The sequence below is a fragment of the Lepidochelys kempii genome, chromosome 10 (genome assembly GCF_965140285.1).
Source record: "Lepidochelys kempii isolate rLepKem1 chromosome 10, rLepKem1.hap1, whole genome shotgun sequence".
Lineage (NCBI taxonomy): Eukaryota > Metazoa > Chordata > Testudines > Cheloniidae > Lepidochelys > Lepidochelys kempii.
Window position 1 is genome coordinate 2,355,993 of NC_136389.1, and position 18,726 is coordinate 2,374,718.

General features: G+C 47.3%; 1 protein-coding gene across 3 annotated transcripts in view; it reads right to left on the bottom strand.

The window, feature by feature from the left end:
* Nucleotides 1–17,678, bottom strand: part of TNRC6A (trinucleotide repeat containing adaptor 6A) — a 79,862-nt gene extending 62,184 nt beyond the window's left edge. For all 3 annotated transcript variants that reach the window (XM_078854505.1, XM_078854504.1, XM_078854501.1), the window contains exons 1-2: nucleotides 17,491–17,678; nucleotides 15,134–15,181 (exon numbers count right to left, since the gene is read on the bottom strand). In XM_078854505.1, the coding sequence (XP_078710631.1) occupies nucleotides 15,134–15,181; nucleotides 17,491–17,495 (53 nt within the window). In that variant the 5' untranslated portion in view covers nucleotides 17,496–17,678. The remainder of the gene's footprint in view (nucleotides 1–15,133; nucleotides 15,182–17,490) is intronic.
* Between the last annotated feature and the right edge of the window lie 1,048 nt (nucleotides 17,679–18,726).

Genomic DNA, 18,726 nt, shown 5'->3' on the forward strand with positions numbered 1-18,726 from the left:
AAATCCCTGGTTCTCACAATTAATGTTCTTTAATTTTTTCCCCTACATTAAGAATGTAAGAACGGCCACAGTGGGTCAACCAATGATCCATCCAGCCCAATATTCGGTTTTCCAACAGTGGCTGGAGCTAGATGCTTCAGATGGAATTAGGTAACCCGGACTGTCGCTCGGTCCCAGTTTCTGTCAGAGACTTAGGCACACCTGAGTGACACTCTCAGAGGATGGGGTTGCATCCTTAACCATCTCAGTTAGCTAATGGCCATTGACTGACCTGTCCTCCATAAATTTACCTAATTCTATTCTGAACCCAATTATATTTTAGGCCAGGGGTCAGCAACCTTTCAGAAGTGGTGGGCTGACTCTTCATTTATTCACTTTAATTTAAGGTTTCGCGTGCCAGTAATACATTTTAATGTTTTTTAGAAGGTCTCTCTCTATAAGTTATTATACAACTAAACTATTGTGGTATGTAAAGTAAACAAGGTTTTCAAAATGTTTAAGAAGCTTCATTTAAAATTAAATTAAAATGCTGATCTTACACTGCCGGCCCGCTCAGCCCGCTGCCAGCCTGGGGTTCCGTTCACCTAGGCCGGCAGCAGGCTGAGCGGGATCCTGGCGGGCAAGGGGCAGCAGCCAGAATCCCAGACCAGCAGGAGGCTGAGCGGGGGGCGGCGGCAGTGACCCCAGACCGGCAGTGGGCTGAGTGGCTCAGCCCGCTGCCACTCAGCCTACTGCCGGTCTGGGATTCTGTCCGCTGGCTCCTGCCAGCCAGGGTCCCAGCTGCCAGCCCCGCTTAGCCCACTGCTGGTCTGGGATCCCGGCCCTGCCCACATAGAGTGGGTACCTACCTTCTCCCTGGTTCTAGCCTTTTCTCTTCCTCTCTCTCTGCACTGAGCTGAGGGTGGGAGTGCACTAAGCACAGGGCTGGGGTGCAGGGTCTGGCCAGGAGCTAGAATTGGGGGGGGGGAGGAGGCTCAGGGTTGCGGCTGGAGGTTTGGAAGTGGAGTGTTTACCTGGGCAGCTTCCATTTGGTGCGAGGGATGGGAGTGGGAATGTAGGGGGTGCAAGAGTTAGGACATGGGGTGTGGGGGGCTGGGTATGTGTGTGGGGATGCAGTAGTCAGGGCTGGGGGTGCGTGAGGAGCGTGCAGCAGTCAGGGCTGAGGGCTGCGGGAGTGTGAGGGGGTGCAGGAGTCAGGGCAAGAGCTGTGGCGGGGCTGGGTATGTGTGTGGAGGGTGCTGGAGTCAGGGCCGGGGTCGTGGGGGGGAGCAGGGGTCAGGGCAGAGAGCTGGGAGGGTGTGTGGGGGGGAGCAGGGGTCAGGGCAGAGAGCTGGGAGGGTGTATGAGGGGGTGCAGGGGTCAGGGCAGAGGGCTGGGGGTGTGGGCTGGGGTCTTAGGGGTGCTCCCAGCCCCCTGCCCTGAGCGGCTCATGGCAGGGGGCTGGAGGGGATATGCCGTGATTCCACCCCCCGTCCCCATCCCCACCTCTTCTCCACCTCCTCCCTGGAGCAGCGAGCACCATCAGCTGATAGGCGGCAGGGAGGGAGAGGAGGAGGGGCAGGACCCTGCACGCTGGGGGAAGAGACGGGGGGGAGCTTGACTGCCCTGCAGCAGCCGCCGGCGGGACCAAGCTTCTTCACACTGCCCCGGGGAAGCAGAGAAGAGCGGGCTGGGGCGGGCAGGATTTTTAATGGCATGCTGCTGCCTGCCAGGGTCCCGGCCTGGGTTCGGCAGTGGGCTGAGTGGGGCTGGTGGCTGGGACTCGGCAGGCAGTAGCGTGCCATTAAAATTGGCTCGTGTGCAGTCTTTGGCACGCGTGCCATAGGTTGCCGACCCCTGCTTTAGGCCTTCACAACATCCCAACAAGTTCCAGAGGTTGACGGTGCACTGTGCGAAGAAGTACTTCCTTACATTTGTTTTAAACCTGCTGCCTATTATTTTCATTGGGTGACCCCTGGTTCTTGTGTCATGTGAAGGAGTAAATAACACTTCCCTATTCACTTTCTCCCCACATTATTCATGATTTTACAGACCTCTATCATCTCTCCTCTCAGTCATCTTTTTTCTAAGCTGAATCTTTTAAACCTCTCCTCACACGGAAGCTATTCTATATACCTCTTCATTTTCGTTAACTTTCTTAGTACATTTTTGAATTCTAATACATCTTTTTCTGAGCTGGGATGACTAGAACTACGTGCATTATCAAGGTTTGGACATACTATGGATTTATCTAGTGGCACAATGATATTTTCTGTCTTAATATCTACCCCTTTCCTAATGGTCCTTAACACAGTTACTTTTATGATTGCCACTGCCCATTGAGTGGATGTTTTCAGAGAACTATCCACGATGACGCCAAGATCTCTTTCTTGAGTGGCAACAGCTAATTTAGAACTCATCATTTTGTAGGTATAGTTGGGATTATGTTTTCCAGTAAAGCATTATTTTGAATTGATCAACACTGAATTTCATCTACCATTTTGTTGCCCAGTCACCCAGTTTTGTGAGATCCTTTGTAACTCCTCACAGTCAGCTTTGAACTTAACTATCTTGAGTAATTTTGTATCATCTGCAAATTTTGCAACCCGTTTACCCCTTTTTCCAGATCATTTATGAATATGTTGAACAGCAATGATACTAGTACAGATCCTTGGGAGACACCACTATTTACCTTTCTCCATTCTGAAAACTGACCACTTATTCCTACCCTTTGCTTCCTATCTTTTAACCAGTTACTGATCTAAGAGAGGATCTTCCTTCTTATCCCATGACTGCTTACTCTGCTTAAGAGTTTTTGGTGATGGAACTTTCCAAAGGCTTTCTGAAAGTCCAAGTACACTATATCCGCTAGATCACCCTTGCCCGAGGCTTCCTGACTCCCTCAAAGAATTCTAATAGATGGGTGAGGAAAGATGTCCCTTTACAAAAGCTGTGTTGACTCTTCCCCAACAAATCATGTCCATCTGTGTGTCTGACAATTCTGTTCTTTACTATAGTTCCAACCAATCTGCCTAGTAGTCGAGTTAGGCTTACCAGCCTCTAACTGGCAGGATTGCCTCTGGAGCCTTAAAAAAAATAAAATAAAATAAAATTTTAAAAAATGGCATTACATTAGCTATCCTTCAGTCATCTGGTACAGAGGCTGATTTAAGCAATAGGTTACATACCATAGTTAGTAGTTCTACTATTCCATATTCGAGTTGCTTCAGAACTCTTGGGTGAATACCATATTTTTCTGGTTACTTATTACTGTTTAATTTTTCAACTTATTCCCAAACCTCCTCTACTGACACCTCAATCTGGGGCAATTCCTCAGATCTGTCACCTAAAAAGAATGGCTCAGTATGGACAATGAAAACAGATGAGTCCGTTTTAGTTTTTGTTTAATCACATTCATATTCTGGCTCACCGTAATGCGGTAACTTCTGGGTTACAAACATTCAGGAGAGTGTTTATATCTGATCAACATTTGATTTTTAAAAAAAAATATTTTAAGCCATGAAAATATAGTCAATCTGGGGTCCACAAAGATCAAGTTAGATTCTGTAAAAACTTTGGGGCTAAATTAACTTGACAGTGTCTCTTTAGCTTCTGTATTCTAGTTTTCCCATCTGTAAAACAAGAATATTTACCTATGATCCTCAGAGATGTAATGAGGATTCACTAGTTAATATTTGTGATGCTCTAAGTGCTGTTATTTAAAAAGGATATACAAATACAAATCTTGCAATACAAAGATGCAATACAAAGCTTGAATTTTTAATCATGCAGTCAGGTATTAATAGTTATCGGTGAAACTTACCTCTGAATTTTGTATCATTAAAATCTTAGCCATACAATTGCACTAATAGGTTGTGTGCGTATATTTAATTTGCAGTGAAATACTGAAAAAAAACAAACACAGTTCTTCTACCCTGCTGATTTTAGTACTGATGTGAGAACTAGCGGCTTTCTAGGGTCCAACGGTCACTATTCCAATGGGCAATACATTAATACACGTGAACTCACTTAAGAGATTATTTTTAAAAGGATACTATGAAGGCTGGCTGGTGAGCCAAAATTTGTCCTTATCTCCTTCAGTTTGAGATTTTTTCCCTTTTCAGAACAAAATGAGTCATTTTACTAATAGCATTAGTTACCCATCACTCTTCTAACAAATTACTGTGTATGTGTGATAGACAAATGCATTAAAAAAAGTTCAGTTTCAAGCTTCTAAAGGGTTATGCCAAACAGAAAAAAATACATTGTTTTTCAGATGAAATTTTAACCATACATGTATACCTTGACGATGTTAGCATTACCTCAATGTTCAAATTAGGAGCTTGCAAGTGAAGCAGATGACTGTAGAAAGAGTACTGCCAAGTCTAAATTAAAGTCACATCAATCCCACAAGGTGGTGCTAGTTCATTTTAAAAGATTATTTGCTAACACATCACCAACAGATGTTTTTAGAAGTCTTCTACCTGTGATGGAATTCTACCAAAATGTTTTATTAGGTTCATTGTGAACTACTTCAAAGTGCTATAAACCTATACCTCTGACTATTGTGTTCTCATTGTTATGTCCTTCTGCAGGCAAACATATATTAAATGTAAAACTGCCCCACTAGTTCTAACTGAGGGGAAATTTTGGGATTGGGAATGAGAGAAGAAGAGATAACAACTAGCTACCAGCCACTCAACTAGCCTTGTATTAACTAGACTTCCTAGGGTAAAACGATATTTATCACTCCAATACCCTGACAGTCTACACATGTCAGTACATAAGGCACTGGATATACTGCTACTAAAACGCTTATTCTGAAGCATAACCTAACATGCAGTGCAGTAGAACCTCAAAGATACGAACACTAGAATTAATTTATTGGTCAACCGGACACCCCATGGAACTGGAAATAATCAATCAGGCAGCAGAGCAGGGGGGAAAAAAGACACTCCCCCCCCCACCAGTACAGCAGATATTGTACTGCCTCGGGGCTACAGCCGCAGCAGATGGGGTGGGTGGGGGGATTCCTGACTCTCGGGAGCACCAGGGCCCAGGGATGGGGAGTGCGGGGTGGAAGGAAGAAGAGCTGGAGGCTCAGGGCTTCAGCCCTGCACAGGGGAGCAGCAGTTCAGGGCTTCAGCCATGGAGGGCTGGGGCTGCAGCTGCGGGGGCGGGGGGTGATGATTAGTGCTCTGGACAGGTGGGGAGGGGTGGAGAAGAGCCTTGAGGCTTCTGACCCTTGGGAACACTGGGGCTCAGGGCTTTAGACCGGGGAGAACGCTGGGGCTTGGAGCTTCAGCCCTGCTGGGGGTGCCGAGGCTCTGTGCTTCAGCCCCGCGACTCCACTGTCAACTTCAGCCCTGTGGGAGGCACTGGGGCTTGAGCTACAAGGGGAGCACCGGTTTCAGCCCCAGCGCTCCCCCTGTAGTTAAAGCTCTAAGCCCTGGCGCCCCCACCCGAAACTGGGAACGGAGCTGAAGCCCCGAGCCCAAGTGCTTCCCCCAGGCCTAAAGCCCTGAGCCCCGTAGCTCCCGCAGGGCAGAAGCCCCGAGCCCCTCACCTGGCGCCCCAAGGGTCAGATGCCCCAACTCCCCCCCACCCCATACTTATCCCCCCATTCTGAGGCTGCAGCCCCAACCCCTTGTCCTGGTGGCTGAAGTCCATAACCTCTTGTTCAGAGGTACGGACAACCTCCTTTCCCAAGGTGTCTGTAACTCGAAGATTCTACTGTATGAATTTTCAGTTTAAGCTGCACATTGTTTTGTGCTTTCCTAGCTTCTTTCTGTAGATGGTTTTCTAGTTTACAAAATAATTTGCCTTTTTGCCAAAATAGCCAATATTAAATTAGTTGAGCATAATGTTACCAATATTGATCATTTACCTAACATCATTAATATTTTGTCCAGTAGTTTAAAAATATGAAGCAAGGTAAAATTGTAAGGGCCTATTCTACAAGCCAGTCTAATTACATCTCTATGGAAAACCTGTGTAGTTCTACAGAAGTGATATATTTGATAATTGGGAGCTAACACCACCTGCTGAACTAACAGCTCATTCTAGACTGTGACCAGACACCAAGGGCATTGCTATATTTTGGGTTCAAAACATGCCAGCAAGTGCCATTAATACTATCCTATTCATAGGTTATGGACACCTTTTCGCAATGATCTGCAGTTCTGTCAGACCGTTCAGAATACTGTTCCTCTCACACAATTGGACACTCAGGAGGTGTGATATTTTCATATGAAACAATAATGCTGTCAACTTGAAATCTAATTACGGTAATTTAAAGAAAAAATGAAAATGAAGAACTACACTGGCCAGCTGAGTCCCCAGACACTTTTTTGGACTGTGCAATCACATTTCTGAAACTGTGGCTCTCTCTTCCCCACCCCGTTATTGTGTGAAATATCTATAAACAAAAGGGGAAACAGTGAAAGTGACTATACATAAGTGCTTTCAAATCTACTCTCAGGTTTCTTGTGACAAGTTACAAAGCAAACTGAAAAGAACTTTTCCCTCTTTAATCTTTTCAGTTATAATAATCTGAGGTGCAACTCATGACAGTAGATGTGACATTTTCAGGCATAAGTACTATTTGTAAGCTGACCGCACTTTAAGTGGATCTAAATTCCAAGACCCTTTACTGTTAAAGGGAAATCGTTTGTGTAACGGACATTTAGCATATACATAAAACCTATATCCAACCATAAATTTGGAATTTTTGATGTCTAATCACTCACATTATTTAGACCTTATATTCTGGATATTTCTCCTATATTTACACATTCTGATCTAGCGTTTCAATGTTTATGGGAGGGTTATTCCATTTTAAACTTCTGAAATACAGTGTAATTTTATCTTTCAGCAACAAAAATGCCACTCTTCATCACTCTGCTCAAAAGTGATCATTTTTCCTACAGCACGTAAAATGTGTTCATAACTAAAAGAAACTTACACATAACATGCACTTATTTTGCTTAAGAACAGCTTACTTCAACACCCACAAAAGAAAAACACCCCGATCAAAAACCCCAAAGAACCACATGGCACACAAAGTCACACTAGATTTAACAAAACAAAAACCAATAAAAAAAACCCAAAAACAAACAAACCAAAGCTATGGTCCTAAATTGAAAGATTCTTTGACAATTCAAAGAACTGCAATTTTGCATATCAGGTGAAGAGTTAAAACACTCATAAGATACTGTAAATAAGTGACAATCTTTGCATATATATATGTAAATAAAGTCAAAGGTTTGGTAAGAAAGTTAGTTGTAAGACAGCAACTATAGCTAATCATGAAACCTATAAATATTTCAATGCAGATGTTAAGAATCCTGTAAATAAAGATCAGCTACTTAGTTTTTGATTTATTTTGCTTTAAATTCTCAATACTGAGAAATAACTCCTCAGAAACTTGAAAATTTAATTATTTTCTCTACAAAAGCTGTCCATTTACCAAACATTGTTCTTTCCCATTTCTCAGATGCAGAATTTGCCTACGTGCTCCTTAAACATTAACAACATCGGCATGCGTGCGCCAGAGTTCTGGAATATTAGTCTTACAACAGCACCTGGTACCCCATTGTGTTAGCAGCTCTACAAAATACATAACAGACTGTCCCTGCCTTAAAGAGTTTACAATCCAAATAGACAAGACAGACTCCTTGTGTGAATAAGGGACTGATACTCCCATTTAACAGACAAAGAACTGAGGCACCGAGAGATTAATTCACTAGTCCATGGTCAGACAGAAAATCTGTAGGAGATCCAGGAACTGAACCCAACTCTCGTGAATCGCAGTCCAGTGCCTTAACCATCAAACCATCCTTTCTCTGTGGAATACTGCAATTTTACTGCAGCAGTGCCAAAAAAGAAAGTACTGCATCTCCTGTCCATGTGAAGGGATACATTATTCCTTCCCTAGTTTAGTAACAGTACAAGAAAAAAAGTTACTTTCCAGGGACATTTAGACATTTACTTGTGGCCTGAGAACAACTATGCTCATTGTAGCCATGTTAATCATTTTGCCTGTGAGGGTAGTAAAAGCGAAGCTCCTGGAACAGGGCAAGTGGGAGGTTCCCTTTACTCCATCACATCCTTCTCAAGCTGCCAAATGGAAGCCAGGGTATTATGAGGACTTTTTTTAATTAACAGAAATAGCTAACCATTCACCTCATTGCCAATGTCTTTCCTTTTTTTGGTCAGCCTCCCTCTTTCATTTATTTTCTCTAGAGTGGATGAGAAAACCATGGTTGGTTGCTCTTATTTGCTAGAGTCTAAAAGTATGATGATACTGCAATAAAAGACATGTGGTGACGAGTCTCAGAGCTTGAGTCAATTGACTCTGTATCAGAGGGCTTGGGCTACAGGCCTAAAAAGAGCAGTGTAGATATCCTGTCTTGGGCTAGAGCCCAGGCTCTGAGACCTCCCCAATCATGCGGTTTCAGAGTCTGGGTTCTAGCCCGAGCCAGAACGTCTACACTGCTATTTTCAATCCCGCAGCCTGAGTCCTCTGAGCCTGAGTCAGCTGACCTGGGCTCTGAGACTCACTACTGCAGGTTTTTATATTGCTTTGTAGACATACCTTAAGGCTCAGAGTAGGGATTTAGCATAATGCCTTTGGACCAAGTCTGATGGGATAGCTGATTTGGATAAAAAACACCCACTGTCCCAGAACCAGGATATGGTTGCAACTAGTATAGACCAGAAGTTGTTCCAACTGCAATCTTTGGAATGGAAATACAGATAGAGGGACGAATGCTTTGTGAATTACCTGCTGTAATTTTGCTTTTTAGTTTGTTTTTGTTTCCAAGAATAAAATTCTTGTTTCTAGTTAAAAATGCTGCCGATTTATTTCAAGCCATTTAACCCGCATTCTCAGTTCCACAAGATGACTTGGGAAATAAAACATCACTTCCCATTAGAATCCATGGTGATTTCCTAAATTAGAAGAATTGTAAGGTATCTTGAATATCTGACATATAGTGTCCACCACCCTATTGATTTCATATGAACCATTTATTTACATAAGCGCTCACTCCTTAACAGTTTCTGATTTTACAAAGATTAAACTCCTCCATTCTAGATTTTAGGGTCGTAGTCTTCCAATTAACAACACACAGATGTTGCAAAATGTTCCGTTGCACATTACCTGTTCAACAATATATCAGACAGTGTTGAACATATTGAATAATGGGTGAAGTTTAATAACCCCATACAAAACAATAAAATGTGTAGCAAATTGATATGCTAATCAGAGTAATTCAAAACATGAACTACAGCTTATATGATGGAATGCTAATGTATGGCATTTAATCCCAAGACTAAACATTTTGAAGAGGTTGTGCAGACTGTAAATAGAGATCTTATCTCTATATTAAAAAAAGGCTACCTACGACAGTCCAAATTTTGATTCCCTGAGTCACGGTTATCATTCAGGCTGGACCAGCAGGATGCAGTAAGTTTCAATAAATTAGCATCAGCAAAAATATACCGTTATCCTGCCTGTAAAGCAATATCAATGCCCAAGAGCTGGCTCACACACTTTGTAGCTCTGTGAGCCTCGTTATCACACATGCCAGAGGCTCCTTGAATTCCTCCATTCCACCCCACAAACTCCCTGCATGCCACCTTCTCATCCACCTCTATTTCTGGGGCTCCTTGCAACTCTCTCCAGTGTCTCCCTGCCAGGGGTTCTGTGTGATCCTCCATTTCCACATCCTCCCATGACAGGGTCCCCCATTTTCTCCCCATAGCAGTGGCTCTGCGCACCCCCATTCCTGACTGTGTGCAGCTCCCTATTCTCCACCCACCATCATCTGTCTGAGAGGTAAATCAGTCAGCATGTTAAATTGTCAGGATGGGCAGGTATGAGATGGAATATTCTGCTGGAATACGTTAATGGGTGCCATCAACCAGTTGTTTGATCTATAGACAATTGCAGAGGTGCTTGAAGCTGCAGAAGTGCTAAACCGAAGGCAAGTGCTCCATGTGTTCCTCATTTCCTCCTAAATTAATAGGGTTCTAGCCATTGATGTCAAGACCATTCCCTGAAATTTTGGAATTGATCAGATGCAGCTTTCAAAAGTTATCACATTACAGATCAGAGAAATGCCATCAATCTGAACATAATGCCTTTACAAGCTCGGCCAAATGGCTGGAAAGCTCTCTTAATGCTTGTTAAAACACAATATCTTCTATCCTTGTATTAGCCTGCCAGCGTTAAGAGGACTTTCCTATCATGTTAAACTAACATGACTGAAAAAACACATCATTTTTGCCAAAGACAGCGTCACTGACTTCAACATGACTGCTCATGTGCTTAAAGTTAAGCATGTGCATAAGTGCTTGCCGGATGGGGGCCTGCACAGACAAAACATCAAAAAGAATGGAGACTAAGTAACAAACAAATGCACCTGCGGTTGAGAGGCACCAAACTTCTAATTAGCTCCATGTTTTAAAACAGATACTCTGTCTTTAAAATGGAGGACTAAAGTTCACAGACTTCAAGGAAGAAATGTGTCTTAATGGGGAACGTGGAGGACAGTCAGATATAGCATAAGGGAGCAAATCCTGAAATGGAGAATGCAGGCTTCCATTCGGAACATTCCATTCCAAAAATGTAGGTTTGGTATTTTAACTTGATTCCAGCCAATAAGAAACTTTTACATAAGAATTTTTTAAACAGCTGGCTTTTAAACTTAGAGAGGCTTTGCCAATAGGGACAAACACCACAATAATATGAGGTAAAAAGAAAAGGAGTACTTGTGGCACCTTAGAGACTAGTACGCCTTAGCGAATACAGACTAACACAGCTGCTACTCTGAAACCAATAATATGAGGTGTTTGCGGGATGGGCATTACTTACCAAAAAAATGAAATGACCTAATTTGTGTTAAAAAGTGGACCACTGTTAACAACAGAATAGCAGTTATTGAAATGTTGAGATTTTTAAAGCAGATGGGAGTGACATCTAACAATTAAAATTTCCTTTCTGGACCTCTTTTCATTCCTCTCTACGGAGTACTCTATACTCCTCTTCCAGCTCCGACTATGAAATCTTTACCACCTCACTTATCCATCCTTCTAGCCACCTCCTGTATCTTCAGGGTGCAGGAAGAGACAAGCAGCAGCAACTCCAGTCTCTTACCTACATAGATTCTAGCCTCGACACCTCTCCTCCTCTTCATTTCATTCAGGTTTTTTATCCTCTACTTTTTTTGTACAGCCACTTTCAGCAATTCCTGTGACAATCTTACAAACCATTATAAGCCACATAAGTTTTCCAGTACCGAAAACTTACTAAAAATACCTTCAAAATGAGGTGAGAGATCAGAGACCTCATTACCAACTGAAGCTCCCACAGTAGGTAGAATGTTCACTTTTAAAACAAATATATCTCAAGTATTCATTTATTAGTATCACTTAAATTACTGTGTGTAGGCCAAAAACAGACTGGACTGAATGTTTCAGTGATTTGCCAAAGCCCAAGAAAGAAGAAGATGGAAAATTAAAAATTTTGAATACTCATAAGGGAATTTAATTCAAACACTGCCAAAGGACTGAGCAACAATCTGAAAACAAAGGCTCCCACAAAGTTCTAAGAAAATGGAGAGAGAAGATCAGGTTTCATAACAATCTAAAATGAACTCTAAAACAATAAAAGCATCGTACATTTCCTGGTACCCAGACCCCCATGTCTCAGAGTGAGACTTGCCAGAATTATGTAATGATCAAGTAAAGGTAGTAAAATACATCTAATAAGTAAAATAGTAGCAATATAAAAACAGCCATTTGACATAAATTAACTAAAACTTGTTTACTATTAGTTCATGTTGAAGCTTAACACTTCATTGTGATTCTTAAGTAATTGTATTTGGCATCCATTTAAATTAATTACAGGACTCAAACATACTATGGAGTCAATTCATTAAACATCTTTTATTAAAGCCAGGTCTGAACAAGAATCTTTTGCCAATATTATCTCTCCCGACAGGGGAGTGATGTGTGTCATTTTTATACTGATAAAAGCCTTAGTGTTGACACCATTAGGGCAATACAACTTAGTTTGTTTGGGGAATTGTTATAAGCTATGCCAGCAAAAGCACATTTTTGCCAGAAGCTGCATCTACCTTTTCTTATGTGGACTGGACCATAGTGTGTTCACTCAAATCTTACATAGTGAAATTCAAGAATGTTTTGCTAAGAAATAGTCCTCTTGACAAATAACCTTGCATAGCAAACATAGAAGTGATTGTGTGACCTACTAAGTAAAGTTAAAATGTGTCATATACTAAATTTGTATCCAGGCTATGTAGTGTGTGTGATGAAACTCCCTTCATGATTGAAGTACAGATTTGATGAGTAACATTAAAAGCTTCAGCTGAAGACAACTGATATTTAAATACTAACTTGAAAATCCACTTTAGAATGCTTAAAGCTGTTCCAGTGTAGTCGAAAAATTGTATCTTATACTCTCACACTATGGCTATCATGCGGGATTAAACTTTACTTGACAAAAAACACAATTTATGTATTTCTGTAACTTTAGAATCATTCCCTTCAAGTGGGCTCCATTTGACAATGACCCTGAAATATCTTGTGTAAGAATTCAAAGCTAGTTTTGTCTTAAGGCTTTTACATAAGCTGTACCTTAGCTTCCAATTTATATCATCTCCCTCAATACAGTAATATTTAACAAGAAATGCAAAATGCCAGCTCCTGAACACACATTACAAAGAGGAGGTATATTAAGGAATTAGAAAGCTCTTCAGCTTTCACAATGTTATAAAAAGAAAACTGATACTTGAAGGTGAACTACATGCACTAAACAACAAAGCATACGAAATTAACACTTCATTCTAGCAGATGCACTCAGGTTTTGGCTGAATTTTAAAACTTTCAGCCTTGCCAAGCAAAAGCCTCTTTTGGGTCTACCTGAATCTCCAGGGGACAGAAAAAGGAAAAACAAAGAAGAAAAAAAACGCAGAAGACAAAAAAGTACAAAGAACATTCTAAGAATTTTCAAGAATATCATCATGCCAGAACAAGACATATGTAAGAAATGACATCTTGAACACAAAAGTGAAATATATAATACTTGTATATACTTCATATTTCTATAAACTAAGTAGCTGGCATTGGAATTCCCATTCCTTAGGCCTTCCAACACATTAGGACACAAAAATCACTAATGGCAGATTCAATGCCTTCACTCTTTGATATGAAGAACACAAGTAACCAGTAGTTACCTAGTAAGATGCATTTTATGCAAAATTCAAGGGCAAGGCTAGTGCCTTGACAACAAAAAACCACCTGACTAGACAGGATTGAAAACAAAATCCTGCATTCACGTGTTCACTCCTAGTGGCAACAACTTAAAGTGGAAGAGAAAGATTTTTTTTTTTTAATTAAAGCTAATGTTAAAATTATATAATACGTAGGTTAAGAAAAGAGTATCTGTACATCTGGGTATTGTGCTTACAGTATTCACAAATACAAAGTTTGTTTTAACAGTCATAAGATACATCAACTGTAAGGACACGGAGACTGAGCCGGCAGCTAACCCTGGTGGAGCAGGTGGCAGAAAAAGGAGAAGGGAAGGCGGCATCTTATTAAGGCCAATCATCTGCATTTGCAATGACCAGTTAGTATCTTTCATTTAGGCCTTTCACTCTGGGTCAGGAAATTGAAGATAGGATCAGGCATAAAACCAGAACCAACCAGCTGGGGTTGCTGGCTGCTCCATGCCTTGCGGAAGGCTGGGTCTAGAATAAAGAATGGTGGTGTTTCGTTTTACTTCTGAATGCTTTGCTTCCTTCTCTGCAAACCACACTGAGTAGGTGGTTTGTGTGGTGTGAATGTGAAGACCAGTGGTATCCAAACTTTTTGGAGGGTGCCCCCTTACCCTGGTCCACGCACCCCTGCTGGGCCGGGAATGGGGCCACATCTGGAAGGGGCTGGTGGGTGGATAGGGGTAAGGGGGCAGAAGCTGGGGTTGCAGCTGTGGGTGGGTGTAGGCTGACAAGATGTCCTGATTTTATAGGGACTGTCCTGATATTCAGGGTATTTTCTTATATAGGTGTCTATTACCCCCAGCCCCCGGCCCGATTTTTCACACTTGCTGTCTGGTCACTCTAGGTGGGCAGGAACAGGAGTGGAGCCGCAGCTGGGCTGCGGTGGGGGCCGGCAGCCAGGCCTTTGGCCAGGTGTGGCTCTGCTCCTGGCCTTACCCTAGCCTCGGCCCCAAGCCAGGAACAGAGCCACACTGAGGTTGGGGATGGCGCCGGGCACTGGAGCTGGGGGACGCAGCTGAGGGCAGGACTGGAGCAGAGCTGGGGGCTGGGTGACGCTCCCTCCCCACCCCCACGGGGGCTGGCCCAGGCCCTGCCACGCACCCCTGGGGGAAGGGATAGCTCAGTGGTTTGAGCATTGTCCTGCTACACCCAGGGTTGTGAGTTCAATCCTTGAGGGGGCCATTTAGGGATCTGGGGCAAAAATTGGGGATTGGTCCTGCTTTGAGCAGGGCTTTGGACTAGATGACCTCCTGAGGTCCCTTCCAACCCTGATATTTCTATATATTAAACAAGAGATCTGAAGCAGTACAAAAAATTTTGCAATGGGACATTTTCCATTTATACGGTTTTTACCATAAGATTCAATATGTAATTATTACATAGTTAATTATCTAGAAAGTCACAGGTTTATAGTCAGACACACAACTTGGATGATGTAATAGATCTTTACTGGACCAAATTCACACAGAAGAGCTCTGGGTAAGGCTGAAAGCTTGTCTCTCTCACCAACAGAAGTTGGTCCAATAAAAGATTATCTCACTCATCTTGTTTTTCTAATATCGTCAGATAAAACGGCTACAATGCTGCATACAATTATTATAGTCAGGCATTTGCAGCAGCAGACTTCACTGAAGTTTACCTTTGCAAACATTATTTTCAGATGAAACAATGGAAAGGTTTCACTATCTACTAGAGAGCTACACTTTTAATCCAACAATTTTTCTAGCAACTAACATAAAATTAAGGCTCCATATAAAGGTTTCCATGAAGAGGAGAAAAATAACTACACAAACTCTAGGCCCACCCTGTCCTGGAATCAGAGAAGTAAATTCAAACGCATGTCTTACCTGCTTAGTTTTCTTTCAACTTCTTTGGTAGCTTTAGCTTCCAATTCTCTGTAACAGAAAGGGACGTTGGTTACCATGTCAACAGAAGAGCAGAAGAAATATAATTGGGATGGGTTTGAAAGACACACTGATCCTCATGTGTTGGTTCCTCATGGGGGAGAGGCTAGCAATGATCTCTGAATACTGATATCCATAGGTTTTTATCTCAGGATGAAGGGAGAACAGGGATGGAGCAAAACATACAGACACCAATTAATCTATTTTTCCTCACACTTCCTTAAAACCATTTGTTAAGCCACAAAAATAGTGTCTTTTCCATGAAAAAGGGATGAGGAAAAACTGTGCTTAACCTTGTTAACTGAAAAAGAAATAGAAGGCAAGGTATGAGCAGTATGCTACACAGAGACCTGACTTTGAATTATGGACAGACAATAATGACCTAGGAACACAGGAGATCAAACCTCCAACACAGTGGAAAACCAGACCCTGGGCAGGAGATTAAACCCCAAACACAGTGACCGGCTCCAGTCTTGGGGAGTATCGGACGCATTTTATCCCACAAAAAGAAAAGGAGGACTTGTGGCACCTTAGAGACTAACCCATTTATTTGAGCATGAGCTTTCGTGAGCAGGAAAGCTCATGCTCAAATAAATGGGTTAGTCTCTAAGGTGCCACAAGTCCTCCTTTTCTTTTTGCAAAGGCAGACTAACACGGCTGTTACTCTGAAACCTTTTATCCCACAGAAACCCAAGAGCCATTCTTCTTTAAACTTCCACAGCACTTGTTTAGCGTGTGAGGATAATAAATCACCAAGGCACAGAACCGCTTCTGGAGGCGGCGAGCCAGGCACCGGCGGACGGCTGAGTTGGGGCGAAGAAGAACGCTCCCCTGCCCCACCACAGCCACATGTCGGTCGGCCGGGAAGCCCTTCTGAGGCCCTAGCTGCAGAGACTCGAATGGTTTTAACCAAGTTACACCCAGGCCCCAGCGGCAGCAGGGACGTGTTACCTGAAACTAACACCAGCGCAGCCCGAGGGCACCCGCCGTGCAGCCCAGCCCAGCCCAGGGCGGGACTCGCGGGGCCAGGAGGCAGAGCCGGGCGGCAGCCACCCTCCAGGACCGCCCGGCCAAAGGGCCGCATCACCCACCTGCCCCCGTCCCTGCCCGGCATGGGGCTCCCTCAGCGCCCCCCGCTCCCCCCCGGCTCCTCCCCATCCCGGCGCCTCCCGCTCCGAGCCTCCCTTCGCGGCCCTCCCAGCCCCCCATCCAAACTCCGCTCCCCCCCATCCCGGCGCCCCCCATCCCAGCTCCGCGCCTCCCGGCCCCCATCCCGGCGCCCCCCGCTCCGAGCCTCCCGGCCCCCATCCCGGCGCCCCCCGCTCCGAGCCTCCCTTCGCGGCACCCCCCGCCTCCCGGCCCCCCCATCCCGGCTCCGCTCCCCCCCATCCCGGCTCCGCGCCTCCCGGCCCCCCCCATCCCGGCTCCGCTCCCCCCCATCCCGGCTCCGCGCCTCCCGGCCCCCCCCATCCCGGCTCCGCTCCCCCCCATCCCGGCTCCGCGCCTCCCGGCCCCCCCATCCCGGCTCCGCTCCCCCCCATCCCGGCTCCGCGCCTCCCGGCCCCCCCATCCCGGCTCCGCTCCCCCCCATCCCAGCTCCGCGCCTCCCGGCCCCCCCATCCCGGCTCCGCTCCCCCCCATCCCAGCTCCGCGCCTCCCGGCCCCCCCATCCCGGCTCCGCTCCCCCCCATCCCAGCTCCGCGCCTCCCGGCCCCCCCATCCCGGCTCCGCTCCCCCCCATCCCAGCTCCGCGCCTCCCGGCCCCCCCATCCCGGCTCCGCTCCCCCCCATCCCGGCTCCGCTCCCCCCCATCCCAGCTCCGCGCCTCCCGGCCCCCCCATCCCGGCTCCGCTCCCCCACATCCCAGGGCCCCCATCCCAGTTCCCCGCCCCCCATGCCTCCCGGCCCCCCATCCCAACTCCGCTCCCCCCCATCCCGGCGCCCCCCATCCCAGCTCCGCGCCTCCCGGCCCCCATCCCGGCGCCCCCCGCTCCGAGCCTCCCTTCGCGGCACCCCCCGCCTCCCGGCCCCCCAATCCCGGCTCCGCGCCTCCCGGCCCCCCAATCCCGGCTCCGCTCCCCCCCATCCCAGGGCCCCCATCCCAGTTCCCCGCCCCCCATCCCAGCTCCCCACCCCCCATGCCTCCCGGCCCCCCATCCCAGCTCCCCGCCCCCCATTCCGGCGCCCCCCGCTCCGCGCCTCCCGGCCCCCCATCCCAGCTCCTCCCCCTCCCCCCCGCTCCGCGCCCCCCATCCCGGCGTCCCCCCGCTCCGCGCCCTTCACACTTCCCTGCCTATCACCTCATGTATGTAAAGTGCTCGGAGTCCGGCCCGGGCCCGGCGCTGGCGCGGCGGCTCTCTAGGCGGCCTGGGCCCGGCACAGTGGAGCTCGGGGGCCCGGCAGCTGCTGCAGCAGCGTCGCCGCCATTTCCTGCCTCCCTCCTAACTTGGCCGGGTCCGGCACTGGCCCGCCGCACCGGAAGAGAAATCCCGCCGGAAACACCACTTCCGGGGCAACCAGCATCCCCCAACATGGCGCCCTAGCAACCCCCTAGCAACCCGGAGGGCAGAGACCGCCCCTCCCCCCGTCCGCGCATGGCGAAGGATGCGCCGCAAAGAGACACCCCCTGGACCTCAGCACGAGCGCCCCCAGCCGCCGAGGAGAACGGAAAGCAGGAGGCCCCCGTCCCCGAGAGAAAGAAAACCCCGGCCAGGACCCTCCTTCCCCGGCTCCCCCGACACGACCCTTGAGGAGCGTCCCACAACCGCCTGCCCCGGCGTCCCTGCCAGCGCAGCCCGGGGCTACAGTGAAGGGTTTGCTGGCCTCATGCCCAGGGCCGGCGGGTGCGTGTAATTTTTGGTGGCACCCAGAACGGGTCTAAGTTCGCCCCCCCCCCCCCCCGCTTGTTGGCGCGTGTACCACAATTAATGGGGTGGGGCAAGTGGTTTGGGGTGTGGGCGGGGCTCAGGGCCGGGGCGTGTGCGCGTGGGGGGGGGTGAGGGCCGGGGACGAGGGGTTTGGGGTGTGGGAGGGGCTCAGGGCCGGGGCGTGTGCGTGGGGGGGGTGAGGGCCGGGGACGAGGGGTTTGGGGTGTGCGAGGGGCTCAGGGCCGGGGCGTGTGCGTGTGTGGGGGGGTGAGGGCCGGGGACGAGGGGTTTGGGGTGTGCGAGGGGCTCAGGGCCGGGGCGTGTGCGTGGGGGGGGTAAGGGCCGGGGACGAGGGGTTTGGGGTGTGGGAGGGGCTCAGGGCCGGGGCGTGTGCGCGTGGGGGGGGGTGAGGGCCGGGGACGAGGGGTTTGGGGTGTGCGAGGGGCTCAGGGCCGGGGCGTGTGCGCGTGGGGGGGGGTGAGGGCCGGGGACGAGGGGTTTGGGGTGTGCGAGGGGCTCAGGGCCGGGGCGTGTGCGTGTGTGGGGGGGTGAGGGCCGGGGACGAGGGGTTTGGGGTGTGCGAGGGGCTCAGGGCCGGGGCGTGTGCGTGGGGGGGTAAGGGCCGGGGACGAGGGGTTTGGGGTGTGGGAGGGGCTCAGGGCCGGGGCG